This window comes from Vespa crabro, chromosome 9 (assembly GCF_910589235.1).
Source record: "Vespa crabro chromosome 9, iyVesCrab1.2, whole genome shotgun sequence".
Lineage (NCBI taxonomy): Eukaryota > Metazoa > Arthropoda > Insecta > Hymenoptera > Vespidae > Vespa > Vespa crabro.
The window spans coordinates 972,501-990,863 of NC_060963.1; the positions used below are offsets into that span (position 1 = coordinate 972,501).

General features: G+C 39.4%; 1 protein-coding gene across 10 annotated transcripts in view; it reads left to right on the forward strand.

Annotated features, from left to right (window-relative positions):
* Positions 1-16,729, forward strand: part of LOC124426763 — a 19,345-nt gene extending 2,616 nt beyond the window's left edge. For 3 of the 10 annotated variants that reach the window (XM_046968849.1, XM_046968852.1, XM_046968853.1), the window contains exons 2-8: positions 7,755-8,254; positions 8,418-11,340; positions 11,426-11,546; positions 11,676-13,700; positions 13,806-13,998; positions 14,085-14,333; positions 14,443-16,729. In XM_046968849.1, the coding sequence (XP_046824805.1) occupies positions 7,772-8,254; positions 8,418-11,340; positions 11,426-11,546; positions 11,676-13,700; positions 13,806-13,998; positions 14,085-14,333; positions 14,443-14,991 (6,543 nt within the window). In that variant the 5' untranslated portion in view covers positions 7,755-7,771 and the 3' untranslated portion in view covers positions 14,992-16,729. Of the gene's footprint in view, positions 506-563; positions 1,567-4,303; positions 4,825-7,754; positions 8,255-8,417; positions 11,341-11,425; positions 11,547-11,675; positions 13,701-13,805; positions 13,999-14,084; positions 14,334-14,442 lie in introns of those variants that run through there. The other 7 variants (XM_046968850.1, XM_046968851.1, XM_046968848.1 and 4 more) reach the window with 7 other exon arrangements.
* The last annotated feature ends 1,634 nt before the right edge of the window (positions 16,730-18,363 follow it).

Here is an 18,363-nt window from a genome sequence, read left to right on the forward strand (position 1 = left end):
TCAGCGGCACGCAGTGTGTGTTCGTGTGACAAAGTTGAAAGCATAAGAGAGAGAGAGAGAGAGAGAGAGAGAGAGAGAGAGAGAGAGAGAGAGAGAGAGAGAGAGAGAGAGTTCTGTGATAACGCAACGTGCTACTATAGAGCGAGAAAGAGAAAGATAAAAGAAGGAGATTCCCTCGAAAGTGTTGCTACTCCTCTCCACCCCGCTTCGTTGTCGATCCTCCTCTCCTTCCCCTCTTTTCCTCCTCCCTCCTCTTTCTCCGCCACCTCCTTCTCGTCGTTGTCGTTGTCGTCGTCGTCGTCCGATTACATTTTCTACGTGTGCGCCGCGTCCGCGGGCAATGACTAACCGCGCAGCGGTTAAGTGTGTTAGTAGGAGATATCGTCGACGGACCCGTTTCTGCGTTGGTGTTGCCGCCGTCTACGTCAGCGCCGGTCGGACGGGATTTGCATAGCAAACAGATCGACGCGCTCGTAAGTGGATAACGAGAAGGAAGGGAGACATAGTACGTACATACATACATACAAATATATATATATACATATATATATATGTATATATATATATGAAAGAAGGAAGGAAAGAATGAGAGAGAGAGATCGATCTTTTGCGTGAGTGCATTAGTGTATGTGTCAAGAGTTACAAAGAGAAAGAGATATGGAAAGAGAGAGAGAGAGAGAGAGAGAGAGAGAAAGAGAGAGCTTGGTCGTCCATCGCGCCTCAACACGTAGAAAATCGAGAATGCGCGGCCGCTTGCGTTGGAGCGAGGGTCCGAGTGCACGTCGCTTAAAATAGAAAGAGTGACTTCTGCTCGAGTGCGCGCCGAGAGAGACGGCAAAGAGAGAAGCGAAGAGAAGAGCGCCACTCGTTGTCGTCGTCGTCGTCGTCGTCGTCGTCGTCGTCGTCGCCGTAGTAGTAGTAGTAGTAGTAGTAGTCTTCTTCTTCGTCTTGTTTTTCTTCTTCTTTAACCCCTCTTCAGACCTCCAGGCAGGCGACCGCGCGACTCGAATAAAATCGTGTCCCCGTACGTACTCCGTGAGATATACGTTCTGGTCGTATATCCGGGAGTCCTCCTCCGTGCGCTCCTCTTCAACGTGACCCAGCGAGAGACGATAGAGAGACATGTAAGAAGCGTGTGCACGAAGGGGTGGGTGATGCACGAACGTGTGATGCACGAGGCACATCTCGACGGTATAAGCCAAGCAGCGAATGGAGCAGCAAAGCGCTCTTCTTTTTTCCTTTCTTTTTCTTTTTGTTTTGTTTTGTTTTGTTTCTTTTCCCTCTATTCTTTTATTTTTTTCTCTCCTTTCTTTTCTTTTCGTGTTATCAGATGTGTTACCCTACGGAAACGCACCGTCTACTATTGCCTCCTCCTTCCCACCCACCCTCTTTGCGATAAACGAGCATATTTCTCTCTCTCTCTCTCCCTCTCTCTCTCTCTCTCTTACGACTAGATCGTAACTCGCGTTCAGTTCGCGTTCCTACGGATGCTGCGAGCGAAGAGAGGGCCGAGCCATTCCGATGGAGTAACAAGTGAGCGGCGAAGCGGCGTTGCCATGACGACAGGTGAACCACGAGCCCTCCTCCTCCCGACCACCGAGCGACGAGAAAGACTCTCCTCCTTCCTCCTCTTTCTTCTCTTCTACTCGAAGAGCTTACAACCTCTTTCTCTCTCTCTCGCTCTCGCTCACTCACTCACTCACTCACTCTCTCAAGCCGATGCGACCCGAACGAACGCCTTTTAGCATGCTTACCGCGTAGGCCGCACGATATTCCAAGTACACTCGGCTATTTTCATGCAACGCCACGAGAGAGACACCTCCGTCTTGAGCGACGACTAGGATCGTCGTATCTCGGCATCGCAGGAAAATCGTTTCTCGAAAATTTCCTCGTTGATTTAGATTTAGATTTCGATTTCCCTCTCTTTCTTTCCCTCTCTCTCTCTCTCTCTCTCTCTCTCTCTCGCGAGCGCGGCTATCTCCATTCGAATTCATTGTTCATTTTCCTTATTTATTTTACGATGATCGATGTCAATCGTCAAACGAGATCGTCGATCGATCTTCCTCCTCCCCTCCTCTTCCCTCCCCTTTTAGAACGAACGATTTTAGCGCAACCTACGATATATTAATTAAAAAAGTTATCAGGTGATCGAAATCCACGTCGTTTATATCCGCGTCTTAGTTTCTCTTTCTTGGTCTAAAGAGAAAATAATAAAAATGGAAAAGAAAGTTCGAATAAGGAATGATGTTAAACTACGCGAAAATGTTAGAGGCTAGAGATGAGAACCTTCGAGGAGTAGAGTCTCTCTCTCTCTCTCTCTCTCTCTCTCTTTCTTGCTTTCTGGTAGAGCCTCGTTGTCGCGCGTGGGCTAACAAGAATCCAAGCTTGCGAGCACGGAATTCCTCGGCTCGCTTTTTCTCACACGATCTAACGAAGGAATTCAATTAATTTGTCGCGAGATATCTACTACGCGTTTACGCGGAATCGATTGAATTCGCTTTAACTATTAGGGAACTTTTCGAGAAGCCATTGACTTTTGCAAGAAAATGTTCTATGCATCGCGAACATTCGCTTTCTTCGTTCGTTGTAAACTCGTGTCAGAGCTAACCCGCGCTCTTCTGGAATCTCTCGAAGAGATCTAACGCATGATGATTCTCTCTCTCTCTCTCTCTCTCTCTCTCTCACACTTAAATAATATTATGTAATGTTCATGAGGAGCGTTGAGTGTTGAGTCAAAACACAAACGATAAGTACGAGAAAGTGTATAATACGTTTTATCGAGTATTCCCTGGAGTCGATTCTAATCTATAATTTCTCTTCATTGATTCGTGACATTTCTAAAAAAAAAAATATATATATATATATATGTCTAAACGAAAAGTAGCAATGGAAACTTTCGGAAAGTGAAGCGAGTGAAATTCGCTAATCGGATGAATCGTACAATTTGTTCACGCGTAAGACATTATTAAAGTTCTCTTATCGAGATGACTTGGATTTTCAAAGAAAAATGGTAGTAGTACGCTGCAATTATTTACGCGCGACGAAGCGACTACCGAAATGTTCAGATTTTTAACGCTCGAGTTGCCCGTTATCGAACGAGACTTTACGAGCTCGTACTTATACAAGATAAAGAAAGAAACGATAATAACGAATAAAAATAATCATAAGGAAAACCCCTTTATCGACGATAAGCGTGCGACAATGCTTTCTCCCGTAGATTTTCTCGAATGCTTATCTCAAACTCCTTTACCAAGAAAGTTTACCAGTTGGTTGGTTGGTTGGTTAAGGAAGATCCCAAAAGTTTCGCGTAAATCCACTGAAATTCCGAGTACTTTGGTGATAAAGAAAATCGATTATCATATCGCCAAGAAGATATTTGTTCCTTCTCCTTCTCTTCTTATCGACGACGCAAGAGATAGAGATGATACTTTATAAAGAGAGATAGAGAGAGAGAGAGAGAGAGAGAGAGAATGTGTGTTTGTGTGTGTATTAATAGCTAATATTCAAAAGAGATCAGAGAAATATAACAGTTGTAATATCATTCCGATCGATAGGTAAATCTGTACCATTTTCAATAAACAAGTAAACAAAAAAGAAAAAAAAGAAGAAAAAAAATAATAAAAAACATAAACAAGAGAGAGAGAGAGAGAGGGAGAACTAAAAAGGACACGACAGTTGAAAGCCACGATAGGAAAACATTCCTATGTGTGTTGGGTTCTCTCGGGTCGAAATTGCGTGGCAGCAGGTGCGAAAGAAAAAGGAAGGAGAGAAAAAGAGAAAGAAAAAAAGAGAAAAAAAAAAACAAAAAAGGGAGATATCATTCTCTAGGATGATTTTCGATAAGAAAAAGAACGGAAAAGATATATCTTTGAAGAAAAGAAAAGTGTGGGTTCGAAAGAAGATGGAAATACCCCGGGTACCTCTCGGCTAAGTAAAAGGAAGAAAGAAAGAAAGAAAAGAGAAAGAGAGAGGGACAGAAAAAGAGAAAGAGAGATCGTTGAGAAGACAATGGGGGAATTCCGTGGATATACACACGGCCGTGAACGTCCTAGGGACAACGTAGACGGTTGCAACCGTGGTAGACACGGCTACGTAGACGTTCACGGGGTGTCTGACCCAATCGTTTCTCTATAGTGCTGCTCACGCGGTCTTGCTTGCTTTGTACCTACATATATATATATATATATATATATATATATATATATATATATATATATACACTGTACTCTGTTGTCGGTTGTTGGTGGATTTGCGTTGATTCGAAGTGAGGTCTGTTTAGTACTTGCCTGCCTCTTCTGTTGGTGTTGCGCTGTGGTGTTGCCTTTGCTTTGGATCGGTTAGGAGGGGAGGGGCTGGGGAGGGGGAGGGAGGGAAAGAAGCCAAGCGAGAAGAGGAGAGATCAGGGGTCTCCCTCGTGGTGACCGTAGAGAGGCGCTCTCCGTTGCTTGCTCGCCTGCCGGCAGGCGATGATCGAGAATGGTGGGGGAAGTATTGCTAGGACCTTTAGAGGGGAACGGGATGTAAAGAACGTCGACGACGTTACTTTGGTTGGGAGAACCGCCAAGAGAAGGGGAAACGTTGTCGTGGCGTTGCGTCGTCGTCGTCGTCGTCGCCGTCGTCGCCGTCGTTGTGTGTGTTGTGTTTCGTTCCTTGTGTATCGTCGGTTTTGTGTGTTCGTTGGTGAAGTGATAGCCGCGCACGTACGCGTGACTCACTTGCGCGTTGCGGGATTCTCCCGCTTACTTGCTCTTAGCAGCACCGTACGATTCTCCAACCGCATGGCTATCTCGGAAAGAAAAAGAGAGAAAGAGAGGGGGGGAGTGGGTGGGTGAGCAACTCTATCTACTACTACTTCTTCTTCTTTTCCTCTTCTCGTTTGCCACTTGGTAGAAGAAGAGACATCCCGTTTCCTTCTTGGACCATCCATCCATATCCAATCAAGCAACCATCCTTATATCATCCCATTGTTTTCGTTCTTGTTCAGGCCATCATCGGAGAAACTTCTTCACGCCTGTAGGATAGGAATTTCCATTAAAATCTAGTAACGATTGAGGATCGTTAAACGTTATCGGCGAGGAACGCACGCGTGACGCCAGAAACGTGGCGTGTAAATATAAAACTATCGTAAAATCAGAGGGGTGGAAGAGGGAGGTCGAGGCCGATCCTAAAACGTGACTCACTGTTGACCAAACGCTACGCTCATTAAACTTCTTAAATTACTTTGTCGACTACTACCGCGACACGACACATTCAATATTTACTCTTCCGACGTGTTTCCACTTTTTATATATATATATATATATATATGAAAACATGGACAAAAAAAATTTTTCGTCATTTTTTAATACCAAACGACGACATAATTAATTATAGAAAGAAAGGGAAAAAAAAGAGAAATAAGAAAAAAAAAAACAAAAACAAAGAAGAGGAAAAAAAGCGTGAGATCGATCGAAAGACGGGGTACGACGTACGTACATATGTATATAGTACATACATACGCGATGCGAGTCGCGATGCAATCTAAGCATAAATTAAAGGCCACTGCCTCGCCCTCTCATAAATAACACAAAGGTCAAGCTTCTCTGAGCATTGCCATCCAATCTATATTTACGTAGCTCCGATATCTATACAAAATTTTTTGTTTGTTTTTCTTTTTCTCTTTTCTTTTCTTTTTTTTTTTTCTTTTTTCGTTTTCTTTTTCTTTTTGTTTCGTTTTTTAAACTTCGTACGATCTTAATTGCAACATCATGCCTCGGAAAATTTATCATTGTGAAACGTAGAGAAAAGTTAGATCGGAGTTAGCAAGTGTAATCATCGGTTAAATTCGAAAGTCGATCCCACTCGTTAACACGTAATACGCGTGCCAAAGTATGTCTAGAGATCGATACTTTTATAACCATCGAAGAGAAGTCGTCTAAATGGCAGTGAGGAGAAGATGAGGTCAAGGATCGAGCTATCGCGATAGAGGGCAAGCAACAATAACATCAATACGCATCGAGAAAACGAGAGAGAGAGAGAACTACTATACGAATTATGATTCTCTTTTGATTATTCGATTTATCTTCAAGAATGAACCTTCATTATCAACGGACGGAACGTTTCATATATTTTATTTCTCGTAACAAAATAATATCGACGATTTTTTCTTTTTCTTTTTTTTTCGGTTAAAATTCTACAAAAAGAGAGAGAGAGAGAGAGAGAGAGAGAGAGAGAGAGAGAGAGAAAGACAGAAGTTAAAAGATAGGAACGTGTGTGCATGTGTCCTGTGCTCGCGCATAGATATACGAGAAGAATAAAAATAAACTTGTGACTCGGTCTGTACCGCATAAAGAGCGTCCTGTGATAAGCGTTGATACGACGTTAACTTCGTGGAATACGCATGAAAGCGGTGAATGGGACTACGAGGCAGTCGCCTCGTTGATTCATTCATTTCTCATGACTCCGAACCAAGCCGTGCACATTTTTACATATTCACAATTGGACTGAATAACACGAAGAGAAAGAGAGATTTAATCAACGTATCATATCTATAAGACGTAGTCAACAATTTTTACGTTTTTTTTTTTTTTTTTTTTTCAACTCACTCTCATCCACTCTCTTTTTCTCTCTCTTTTTCATTGTATTTACGATGGTAAGCACTTTATAATAATTACTTTTTATTCATTATCCTCGCTCGTATAATCGAATAACGATATGCTAGTTTTAGAGATAGATCTGAATTTTAGAGAATGATCCAGTGAAAAATAGTTATAGGGATCTCTCTCTCTCTCTCTCTCTCTCTCTCTGTACTTTATTTTATTTTATTATTTTATCATTCATCGTATTGTGTACGTCTATCACGTAAATTTCTTGCTTGCTTTCCCTCTGTCTCCCTCTTTCTCTCTCTCTCTCTCACACTGTCTCTATCCATATCGAGATATAAATAGACGAGAATGAAATAAATGGACACACTTCGGGGAAGGAAGGAAAGATGTCAGAAAAGTTATGTCCAAGGAAAAAAGTACGATCCTCTATTAATGGATAGATGATAGTGACATTAAAGTCCATTGTTTGTTTCGTTTCTGGTTAGGGAGAATTCTTAGAAAAATCGTTGGAGTAGGAAAGAAAAGCGACTTTTGTTCTTTTCACGTTGAAATTTATATTGAAATCTTTCATTTGGCTTCCAGGTAATATGATTAATTGAAATTATGTTCTAACGTTTAATTTATTGTGGGAAGGAAAATTGTCTCAATGTATATCCTTTATCGTATAGCGATACGAATTTGCCTCGCAAATGTATATAAAAATATTTGTGCTAATAAAAAAATCTTATATATGTATGGGAATAAAAATCGAACGATTAAATATGGAAATTTAAGCGCAGGAAACTTCCCATCTAGTTAAGCGCGCGTATACGTGTAAGGCGATCGAATAACTATTTGAACTGTTGAACTCCGCTTCTTCCGCTTTCGTAATCCATTCTCGCATAATTTCACAAGTACGACCTTTTGTATGCCGTGAATATTGAACGTTTCAAATGGATAATCGAATTTGTCCTTCTTCTTTGGATCGATTTACTTGGAATCTGTAGTGCGCAAACTTTCTAAATACATTTGCAAAAACAATATAGTAATTAATAACCTACGCTTGAATGATTATCTCTCTTTCTCTCTTTTTATTCTTCCCTAGCGATCGTCAGATTTATGTTTAATTAGAAGAAGAAGAAAAAAAAAGCTAGATGAGTTTTTTAAAACGACACCTCTTGTTCGTTACAGAGCTCTATACTGTGGCGATGACAGATCCACAGTTAACTAACAACAACAATAATAACAACAATAATAACAACAACAATAACGATGGCGAGCCGAAGTATTTGCACAAGAAGTTTAAGAAGATGGCGACGACGGAGGTTACGCCTCGAGTCGAGGCAAAGAAGGAAAGCACGGCCGATGATAAGGGGAATACCGATGTCCAGAAGAAAAGGGAAGCGGTCAAGGAGAGCAGAGATTCTCCAAAGGAAGCCCTCAAGGCCGAGGCATCTCCTGAGACCGAGACCGAGCCCGCGGAATCGCGAAAAACCGGATACGTTTGCCCTTATTGTAAGCTCTCCTGTGCCAAGCCAAGCGTTTTGCAAAAGCACATTAGGGCTCATACCAACGAGAGACCGTATCCTTGCGTGCCCTGCGGTTTCGCTTTTAAGACCAAGTCGAATCTTTACAAGCATCGGAGATCTCGGACTCACGCTTTGAAAATGGAAGGCGGCGATAGCAGCAAGGTACGCTATCAGGGATATTAACTTATCTTTCATTTTTATTCTTATAGAAATTTAATACGATTAATATAATTTTAATACGATGAAAAAAACCTTTCTATAGGCTATAAATCACGAATAAAGATATTCCATGCGTAAACGTTCGTATGTGTCTTAAATTTTGAAGCAGGTGTCGGAGGACTCGGACATTAGCCTGTCCGACAGTGCCAGTAACGGTACAGGGACTCCACCACCTCCGCCAACGTCAACGCCCACGACGACCTCCTCCGTCGTGAAGACCGTCAAGACTGGAAAAATCTACAAGCCAAAGTTCCACACCGCCCTCCAATCGATAAACAATGAGACGGAAACGTCTTCGTTTTCGTCTACAACGAGCTCTTCCAGTAATTCTTCCGTAGCTGTGACCAGTAATAATAGCACCGTGAACGCTGCGAAACCGAACGCGGATAGGTTGCAGGAACACATCGATAAAATTATAACGGACAATCGTGCGATCGTCGATGCGGTAGATCCTCGTCTTCATAAATTAATGCAACGACAGCAGAGCATGGTCGAGATAAAGCAGTCCGATCAACCCTTGAATCTCTCATCGGCGGACGAATCCTCGACGAGAAAACGTTGTTACAGCGAGAGTTTCGCTCAAGAGATTACGGATCGAGAACCGACGAGCAATAGCGAGGCATCGATCATCAAGGATCTTTTATTGAAGACGCGCGGAACTGGCGACGCAGAGGCTACCACGGAGATCGAGAATTATGTATGTCCGTCGTGCAGTATACCGTACACGAGTATCGACAATCTCGAGACTCATCGACGATATTATTGCAAGGGACCGATCAGCCCTAGGAGATCGGATTATCAGTTGGATAACGAGAAGAGAGAATCCGAGTTCGAGTCGAAGTCTTCCGATTATTATGCTACCTTGCAACCTCTTCCTTCGCCAGGACCTCTGTTGGGTAACACGAGACTCGTTGACGCTTACGCGCCACCCGCGAAAAAACAGCGCTCGGAATCTGTCCCAACTAGTTTGAGATCTCTCGAGGAACTAAGCAAATATCCGAGGCCAAACTCCTTGCAAATGTTCGGGGGGGAGGTTAGGATACTCGACAATACGGGCGAGACGAAGACCATGAGAATCGAGCCACGACAAACTAATTCACCGACGAGCGAACAGATCTCAAGCAACAAGTGCGTCACGTCGGAGACAGCTTCGATCGTGGTAAGATCGGGTCTTCATTCGGGCGGTACTATGGTGCATAAACCGCCTGGCACGCCTACAAGCACACAAAGTTCCTCCATATCTTTGCCAAACACTCCAAAAATGTTGGCCCCCATCATACCAAACATATCAACTCCAAACATAGCACCGACGATGTCCTGCTACAACTACCTGGAACCGCATTTGAATCCATTGACGAGCATAACCGCATACAATCCGTTGACGTTGCCTCAAGCGGGTATAACGAGTATTCTTCACGGTGGTAAGGTTATACCTTACGTACCTGGTATGCCAGGACCACATACCTTGACCGGTGCACCACCCCCACCGCCCCCGCCACCTATAGATATATCACCTGGTGTGGCGTCCGGTGAGGTTGGATACAAAGTCATACCAGGTGTGCCGGGTCTGCACATGATACCCCAACCTTTGGATCTTGCAAGTCCGGTCAAAATTCAGGCGCCCAACGTACCTGGAATGCCGGGACCTGGAATATCCGTTGGACACGTCTCTATAATGGGCCAGCCATTGGATCTAGCTAGTCCCGCGAAGGAGAACAAGCTTAACTTCAAAACTCCTAGCAGCGACGGTTTGAGAAGCGCCGGTGGCTTAACGAGTCCCAAAGTTCCTACCGTCAAGGTCGATAATTCTACGGACAAATATCGACCAAGTAGGATGTCTCTCACATCTGTCGCCGATCTGCCAATAAACGAACTCGATCGTCATATCAAACACAACGTTCCTGCGAAACATAAAGCCATAGAGAGCCCCCGAGAAAAGAGAGAGTTGTCTCTTGTCGAGAAAAGTCCCAACGTCGAAAGAACTTACGCTTATTCTAACGGCATCGACGCACCTGTTAATTCCGCAAATTCGTATGCCAAGCACAAATATTCACCTAAATCGACTTCGGAGAACAGGAAGAGGCCCTCTACTTGGAACATTGCCGAGATGGAAATCGGCAGAACGCAGGTCGAAACTTTAGAGTACGGCTCGAATTTGAAATACGATTCTTCGCCCTCTCGTGAAAATGGTCGTATCAAAATTAACGTTCTCGAAGGTAGAGGAAAGATAGTCGAAAGTTATAATACCGTCGGTGAAACCAAATTAAAATCTAATCCTGCAGTATTAGCGGGAGCAGTACCGCCGCAGTCACACCCGCCCCCTCCACCGCCGCCGCCGCCACCTCCTCCACCGCCACCACCGCCAACACCACCAGTGATACTTGTGAATTTAGATTCATCCAAGTCAGAAGTGCCAAGTAAAACTTCCGTAGAATTAGTTGTTAAAGCGGATAAGTCTGAAGCTAAGTCGCCGAAAAGTAGCGACGGTGCTAAAGAAGAGACCAGTGTTAATAAGTTTTTAAGACCCACTTCTTTACCTTTAAAACCTGGTACGTTTACGCCAAAAAAACATCACGGAATTACGCCAACGGCAAATACCCTATCCCTTATAAGCCCGGAAACTCCTAGGCCCAAAAAATCCTACGGACAACTTTATTTAAATGGACACGCCTATACATATCTAGGTTTGAAGTGTTCAACGAGAGTATTTTATTGTACCCTAAACAGACCGCAGCCCATGTACGTTACGCAACAGCACGGTCTGTCTATGTATTCCAATTGGAAGATTTGTAAAGAAGCTCCGCCAGATTTGGATCTGGCGCATTACGATTCTAGAAACAGACCTCTTAATTATACCACCGCTTGTACCATGCGAGAAGATATATTGACGCATTCTTCGCAGAGGCCTATCACTCCAACCAGTCCGGATAGTGGGTTAGAAAGTGATATACAAGAAAAATCCAAGAGAATTAAAATTTTCGACGGCGGTTTTGAAAGTAACGAGGATTACACGTACGTTAGGGGTCGTGGTAAGTCATATATAAGACGTATATTGCTTTACGGGCTTACATTTGCAGGAAGAGATTGATTCATTCCCGTTCTCGATTCGAATAGGTCGCGGTCGATATGTCTGCGAAGAATGTGGCATTCGTTGTAAGAAACCGTCGATGCTGAAGAAACATATCAGAACTCATACGGACGTACGGCCATACACCTGCAGGCACTGTGCCTTTAGGTAATGTTTTATATCTTCTCTTGCGCCATTACATTATATAAATATACGCACTCGTATATAATACGCCTGTTTGACCTTATATTATCCATTAAAATTTATAACGATATACGTTTGTCTTTAATTCGACAGCTTCAAGACCAAAGGCAATCTCACGAAACACATGAAGTCAAAAGCACATTATAAAAAATGTGTCGAGCTTGGAATTGCTCCGGTACCAACTACAGTTTGCGACGAGAATATCGACAAAGAGGCTATTGCGCGATTGGCCGTCGGTGGAAATGCCGAAGAATCTACTTCGGAGGAGGAAGAGAGCGAAGGTGAAGGAGAAGAAAGCGAAGAATCTGGGAGCGAAGAGCACGAAGCGGCACAAAGTTTGCTAAGTCTGTCGCAACGTAACACTAATAGATTACCAGGATTATTGCCTTCGGGTCGGCCAACGACATATCCTTATACTTTGACTTTTCCATCGAGCTCCGTTACAACGAATATCATATCAACCGTTTCCAGCACCTTATCTACCAGCGATCATAGTACGGCCGATCAAGAAACTAGCCTCATTCAGAGCGAACACTCGCATCGTTATTATTTCCCTTCGAAATGGACAGCCGCGGATGAGTTAAGAAGTAGCGTTATACAATTATCGAAGAAGGATGATTCGGATATCGAGGTAGAAGAGATAACTGATACGGATTCGCGCCAACAGATATCCCAACCGATGGATCTTACGACTAAGCAAACTACGCAACAGCCTGTACGATCCCCAATACCACCACAAAGAGCAATGCCTGTTGACATCTTGACACCGGTATCAGAACCAGTTCTATTACAAACGATAGTGCAGACAATGGAACGATTACCTATACAAGGTAGAGAATGGAAGCCTAATGCAGAGGGACGTATGCTTCAAGCATATCTTACCGAGAGACACGTCATGGACAGTAAAATAAAACAACAATATCGCGTGGGAAATTCGAAAATCGATAGAACTATGGGAGGAGATAGAGACGTTTATCCTAAATATCAAGATGCTGGGAGATCTAGAAATCCGGAAAACAGTGACATTCCTGCGGTAACGTATACGGATCCAACGAAATTGCAACAGAACGCAATGGAATCGAAGATCAAACACGTGACGAAGCAACAATCGTCGGACGATATTAAAATGGAAATTCGAGAGAAGATTTATCAAAATAATGTAGCAATGGAAAGAAAAGTCTATAATTTCGAAACGATTCACAAAGATAAGGAACAGCATGCGAGTCGCGATATTCATGAAAACAATTCCAGAACCAATGTCGAATATGGCATCGTAATGAATAAGAATATTAATCCGATCGAAAGGACAAATTATTCTTCTATGGATATATCATCCCGTAGTACACCTGGTATGGATCGTCACTCACCAAAAAATTTCCATTCGGATGCTAACAATCGACTCGTTTCTATCCAATACGGTAACAACGAGCCACCCGATAGAACAGCCATACTTAAAACTATGAATCAAGACGTTAGACCGGCTAATCAAGAAATGCGCATACCTTCGGACATTAGAATGCAAAGTCAAAGTCCACGAAATATAGACCTTCGGCCACCTAGCAGAGAATTAAGAATGCCCAATCAAGATTATCGTGTGCAAGCTCAAGAGTTACGTTTAACTACTCAAGATTACAAATTACGCGGTCAAGAGATACAATCGCTTGGAACGGAATTTAAACAGATACCAACGGATGTACGTTTGAGTCAAGAAATCGTGTCACCGGGGAACCTAGAGGCAAGACAAGTTATCTCAGACAATAGACCACCCAGTAGAGATATGCGCATGCCGGAATATAGATCAGAATATAGATCTCAACCGCAAGAAACAAGACGTCATTTTGAAATAATACAATCGTCTACGCGCGAGTCCCCGAAGTTGCAGGATGTATCTCAAAGACCACAAAATATAGATATAAAAAATGTAGATCGTTCCGATATCAAGCATAATGCAGAAATGACGAAACAGACCATAGTGGAAAGTATTAAACACACGGTAGTAGCTCGAAAGGTGGTCGTCGGTGGTCCAGATTTCAGGTCGCCCTCTCCAACGGTAGGAAATGCTAAACCTCAAGCCGAGTTCTTACAACCATCGACCGGACCGGCGCCAAATTATGTGAGGTGAGTATTATAATTCTTTTTGTTCGTTAATAAATCGTCACGCATTTGGATCGCGATATTGGAAGAAAAACTAATCGTTATAAGAATTGAATCTATGGGATATAGTTACAGTGTAACGGAAGACGGCCGAAGCGTATGCGGAATTTGTAACAAGGTGTTCAGCAAACCTAGTCAGTTACGATTGCATATCAATATTCATTATTTCGAAAGACCATTTCGATGTGAGAGTTGTGCGGTCTCCTTTAGGACAAAGGGCCACTTGACGAAACACGAAAGATCGGTTTCACATCACAATAAGGTAATATTTCAAGACTTTTGTTTTCGATCTATCGAGGATACGTCTTATTTATATTTAATCATATTAATCTATTTATTTTAATCTAGGTCAGTATGACGTCTACCTTCGGAGCTGCCACTACTAGCAATCCTAGACCCTTCAAATGTACAGATTGCAAAATCGCCTTCAGAATACACGGTCATTTGGCTAAACATTTGCGTAGTAAAATGCATATTATGAAATTGGAATGTTTGGGTAAATTACCATTTGGTACGTATGCTGAAATGGAAAGATCCGGTATCAATCTAAATGATATCGACACCACGGACTGTGATAATAGTCTTACTAGTCTTCAGGTTAGTAAATGTTCTATATTGTTGACAATAAAAAAAAAAAAAAAAAAAAAAAATGATAATAAAATGTATTACAAGATATTGAGAATCGCAATATATTATCTGATGACAGATTTTGGCACAAAGACTTTGCGAAAAGGATCCAAATAAAATGGGTCAATGGGATACAGAGGTAGTTCAAAGTCAACCTATTAGCGGTGGTGAAACGTCTTCCGACGAAGGTGAACCTATATCTCAACATCCAATTTATTCGTTTCCCGTGAAAGTGACAACGGATGCGGAAATGTCTCGACCATATCATGTGCCAATAGCAACTGAAGAACCTAAATCTATGGTGGACGTTCATCATATTAATTCGCAATTCAATCAACAGAAACGGGAATATGGTATGAAGGAAAACGCAAACCGATCGACAGTTTCACCAGAAAATAATTTACAATCATATAAGTGCCAAGTCTGTCCAGTGTCTATGCGTAATGTAAATGAATTGCAAGTGCACTGTTTTGTTGAACATAATATTGAAACGGAGTCTAGTACAAATATTCACGGGGATAGAGGTGCGAATAAATGTAGGGAAAAAGAGAATACTCAGAAGAAAATTTCTGCGGAGGAACGTGTTGTTAGAGAAGATCACAATCGACAAAAGATAGGAGATACATAGTGCCAAAATTATCTGCTACATCAGCAAATATTCAATAAGAGATACTATATTACATAAACGTACGTGTTGGCCCTTTTAAGATGATGGACTTTTATGAAAGCATTGCAATTCTGACAAATTAATCATTATTAAAAGAAGACATTATTTAATGTGATGTTGTATTTTGATCAGAATCTTTCTTTAAAATGTTATGGTCTAACATTAAATTCTATTCATTTTGGGAGAAAAGTTTCTATGTACTATACGGAATATGTACAGTGAATGATGTTGACCAAAAGTAATTAATTGTTAATGATCTAACGATAAATTTGGAAATATGCTAAAGACGCCATGATAATAAATACTTTGAAAAAAAGTAGAAGAATTTCAACGAGTACATAATTATCATAAAATATAATTGCGAGACGAAACCATATTACCATTATATCTAATATAGCAGCAAAATATAAATAGGACACAAAAAAGGAGGTAATAAAAAAGGAGTTATAAAATGAAAGGTTTTAAAAGATATCCGATAACTTATATAGATATATATATGTATATATATATATATGTGTGTGTGTGTATATATATATATATACATATATATATATATATATATATATCTGCTTATTTCTACCATGAAACCATAAACATTGTAAATGCTTGTATAGTCCTCATCTAAGGCTTTACAATGTTTCTCTTTAAATCTTTAAATACATCACTCGAAAGAACATAATTCTGATATATAATAATATATTTATATATAATAACGTTGTAGCAATATGACGTGCAATGGACTGGTATGTGATTCTGTATTTAAAGTGCAAATGTTGTGTGCAACTATTAAGAGTATTCAGATGTTACAAGTTAATATGAAATATTGCTTATCGGTACATAAAACGACATGCAAGCGCACATGCGCGTTATCACACACACATGTATGATATTAGTTCTGAATAAGCGTTGAAATAAGACACGTTTGTATATATTTATGTATAATATAAAAATATCATGTGTTAGTTATTATTGTAGATTTAAGTAACTGATGATGATAATCAGAAACAGTAGCGTCGGTTGTTTTAATTTCGTATGGAGTTTTAAAATGTCTTACTATTACGAGTTTACTAGCTCGTGAAAAATATTTGAAAAATTAATAGATTATAATTTTTTTCCTTTGAAAAAATATGAAACTCATAGAAATCACATAAACAGTGTTCAATTAACTATGCTTAATGTATGTTAACCATTATTATTACCGAATCAATTTACCGATTCACTGATTCTTTTTATAATTTTTCCAAAGTATCATCCATAAATGACAACTATGGTATCTTATATTTAATTATCTATGAAAGAGAACAAGATGATGTTAATGAAGCACTCAAGTACGCGATGTCTTTCCTAAAGCATAATCAGATTTCGATTTGCAGAATTTGTACCTATACGTGCTTGAGTTAAAATAGTTTCAATACAGGTTGTATACCGCACAATTATATACAATGAGGTCCAGTCAAAGTGATTGTCACTAAAAGATATCAATGTAGCATAGTCTAACGTAGCATTCGATGTGTCTATTTTAATTGAGCTCCAACTGCAGGCCATGTATACTTTCAAAATGTGTACATGTGTGTGTGTGTGTGTGTGCCCAAAATGCCAAGCCAACATTTCTTCCCTTAAAGTTAAGATAGAAATTTATATATTTGACATGAAAATTATCTGATATGATAATGACATAAAAAAAAAAAAAGAAAAGAAAGAAAGAAAGAGAGAGAGAGATCTAATACTTCACGCAGAGGTATCGTTCTATCGAGACATATTACATCATTTTCATGCACTTTCAAAATTTTCAAATGATTGAAACTATAAGCATTGATTATATAAGTGCTAAGTTTATTGTTTTACTAGCTTAATGTGATTATAAAAAAGGATGACTTTTAAAAGGAAACAAAGAAAAAAAAAAAAAGAAGAAGAAAAAGAAAAAAAAACAATCTTGATATATATTTTTTAATAACTACATTTATAGATATATTAAAAATTTTCAATGTAAACATGACAAGATGTCATTTACATATCATTACGAATCTATTATTCATTTAAGTATATTCCTATAACGAATATCCACATCTCTCGTCATTTTTATCTTGAATATAGGAAATATTTTGATATCAGAGATTTACATTGAATTGAGCTTACAAATATTTTCTGTTTTTTTTTCTCAATTTTTGATAAATGTGCAAAAGTAGATCAAATTATATATGTTTTTATGAAAATATTATATTATTTCACATTACAATATTAAGTAATAAATATTTAATTAGATTAACTGTTTGTCTAAAACAATATAATATACATACAGCTTTCATAAACTATACATTTGAACTGGTACTCCAAATATATTTTATATTAGAGATTAGTCTATGCATTGGATTATATTTTCAAAAAAAGAAAAAGAGAAAAAAAAAAATAAACACAAAACCTAGCTAGTATAAAATTATATTCAAAAGTCATGTAAGAATGTGAAGTAGTATCTAATCCAATAGAAAAAAAAAAAAAAAAAAATTATGCAAATGATAAATAAGAATCATTTTCAAATTTCTTGCGAGTTGGCTTGGCTTCTTCCAAACTCAGTATTACAAAATCTTAAGAAAAACATTTAAAAAAGAAAAAAAAGAAAAAAAAGAAAAAAGAAAATGGAAAAAAAAAGAAAAGAAAAGGAAAAAAAAGTAAATTTGAATTTACAACTTGTAAATTGTTTCTCAAACTATATTTTATAACTACACTCTCATGATATTGGCTTCTGTCGTCTGATTTCACTATAAACTTTTAAAGAACTCCCTTTATATTTTTATCAATCATTTAAATTTTACATATATGTTGAAGGTAACACTTACAAAATTGTTGGCAAATGATATTTTATATGTACTATAAACGATATACATCTTTAAGATTTTATAAATATTTACCGGAATGCATAACTAAAACTACTGTAAGTGGTTGCAATGGTATGCTTTTATAACTCCCTGCTATGTTAGCACACTAGTTCATATATTAAGAACTTCATTCTGAACCAGTTTAATTGGAACCAAGTACGACTATTTGTCGTCGATATCAGATAATGGGACCGTTGTAAGATTTTATAATAGCATACTAAAGGTATAGTATCACTTTTTATAGATTATAAAAGTGCCAACATTTTGATAGCGTTACAATCACTTTTCCTCCTAATTCTATGACTCTGTTAAACTATCAATGAAAATGTAATTTATTTATTGTAAATAAAAACATATATTGCTTACATTGTTTTGTATGATCCATTTTAATGCGTTGTTAATGTAAATTAAAAAATAATAGGCTAAAGGGATATATATATATACATATACATATATATAT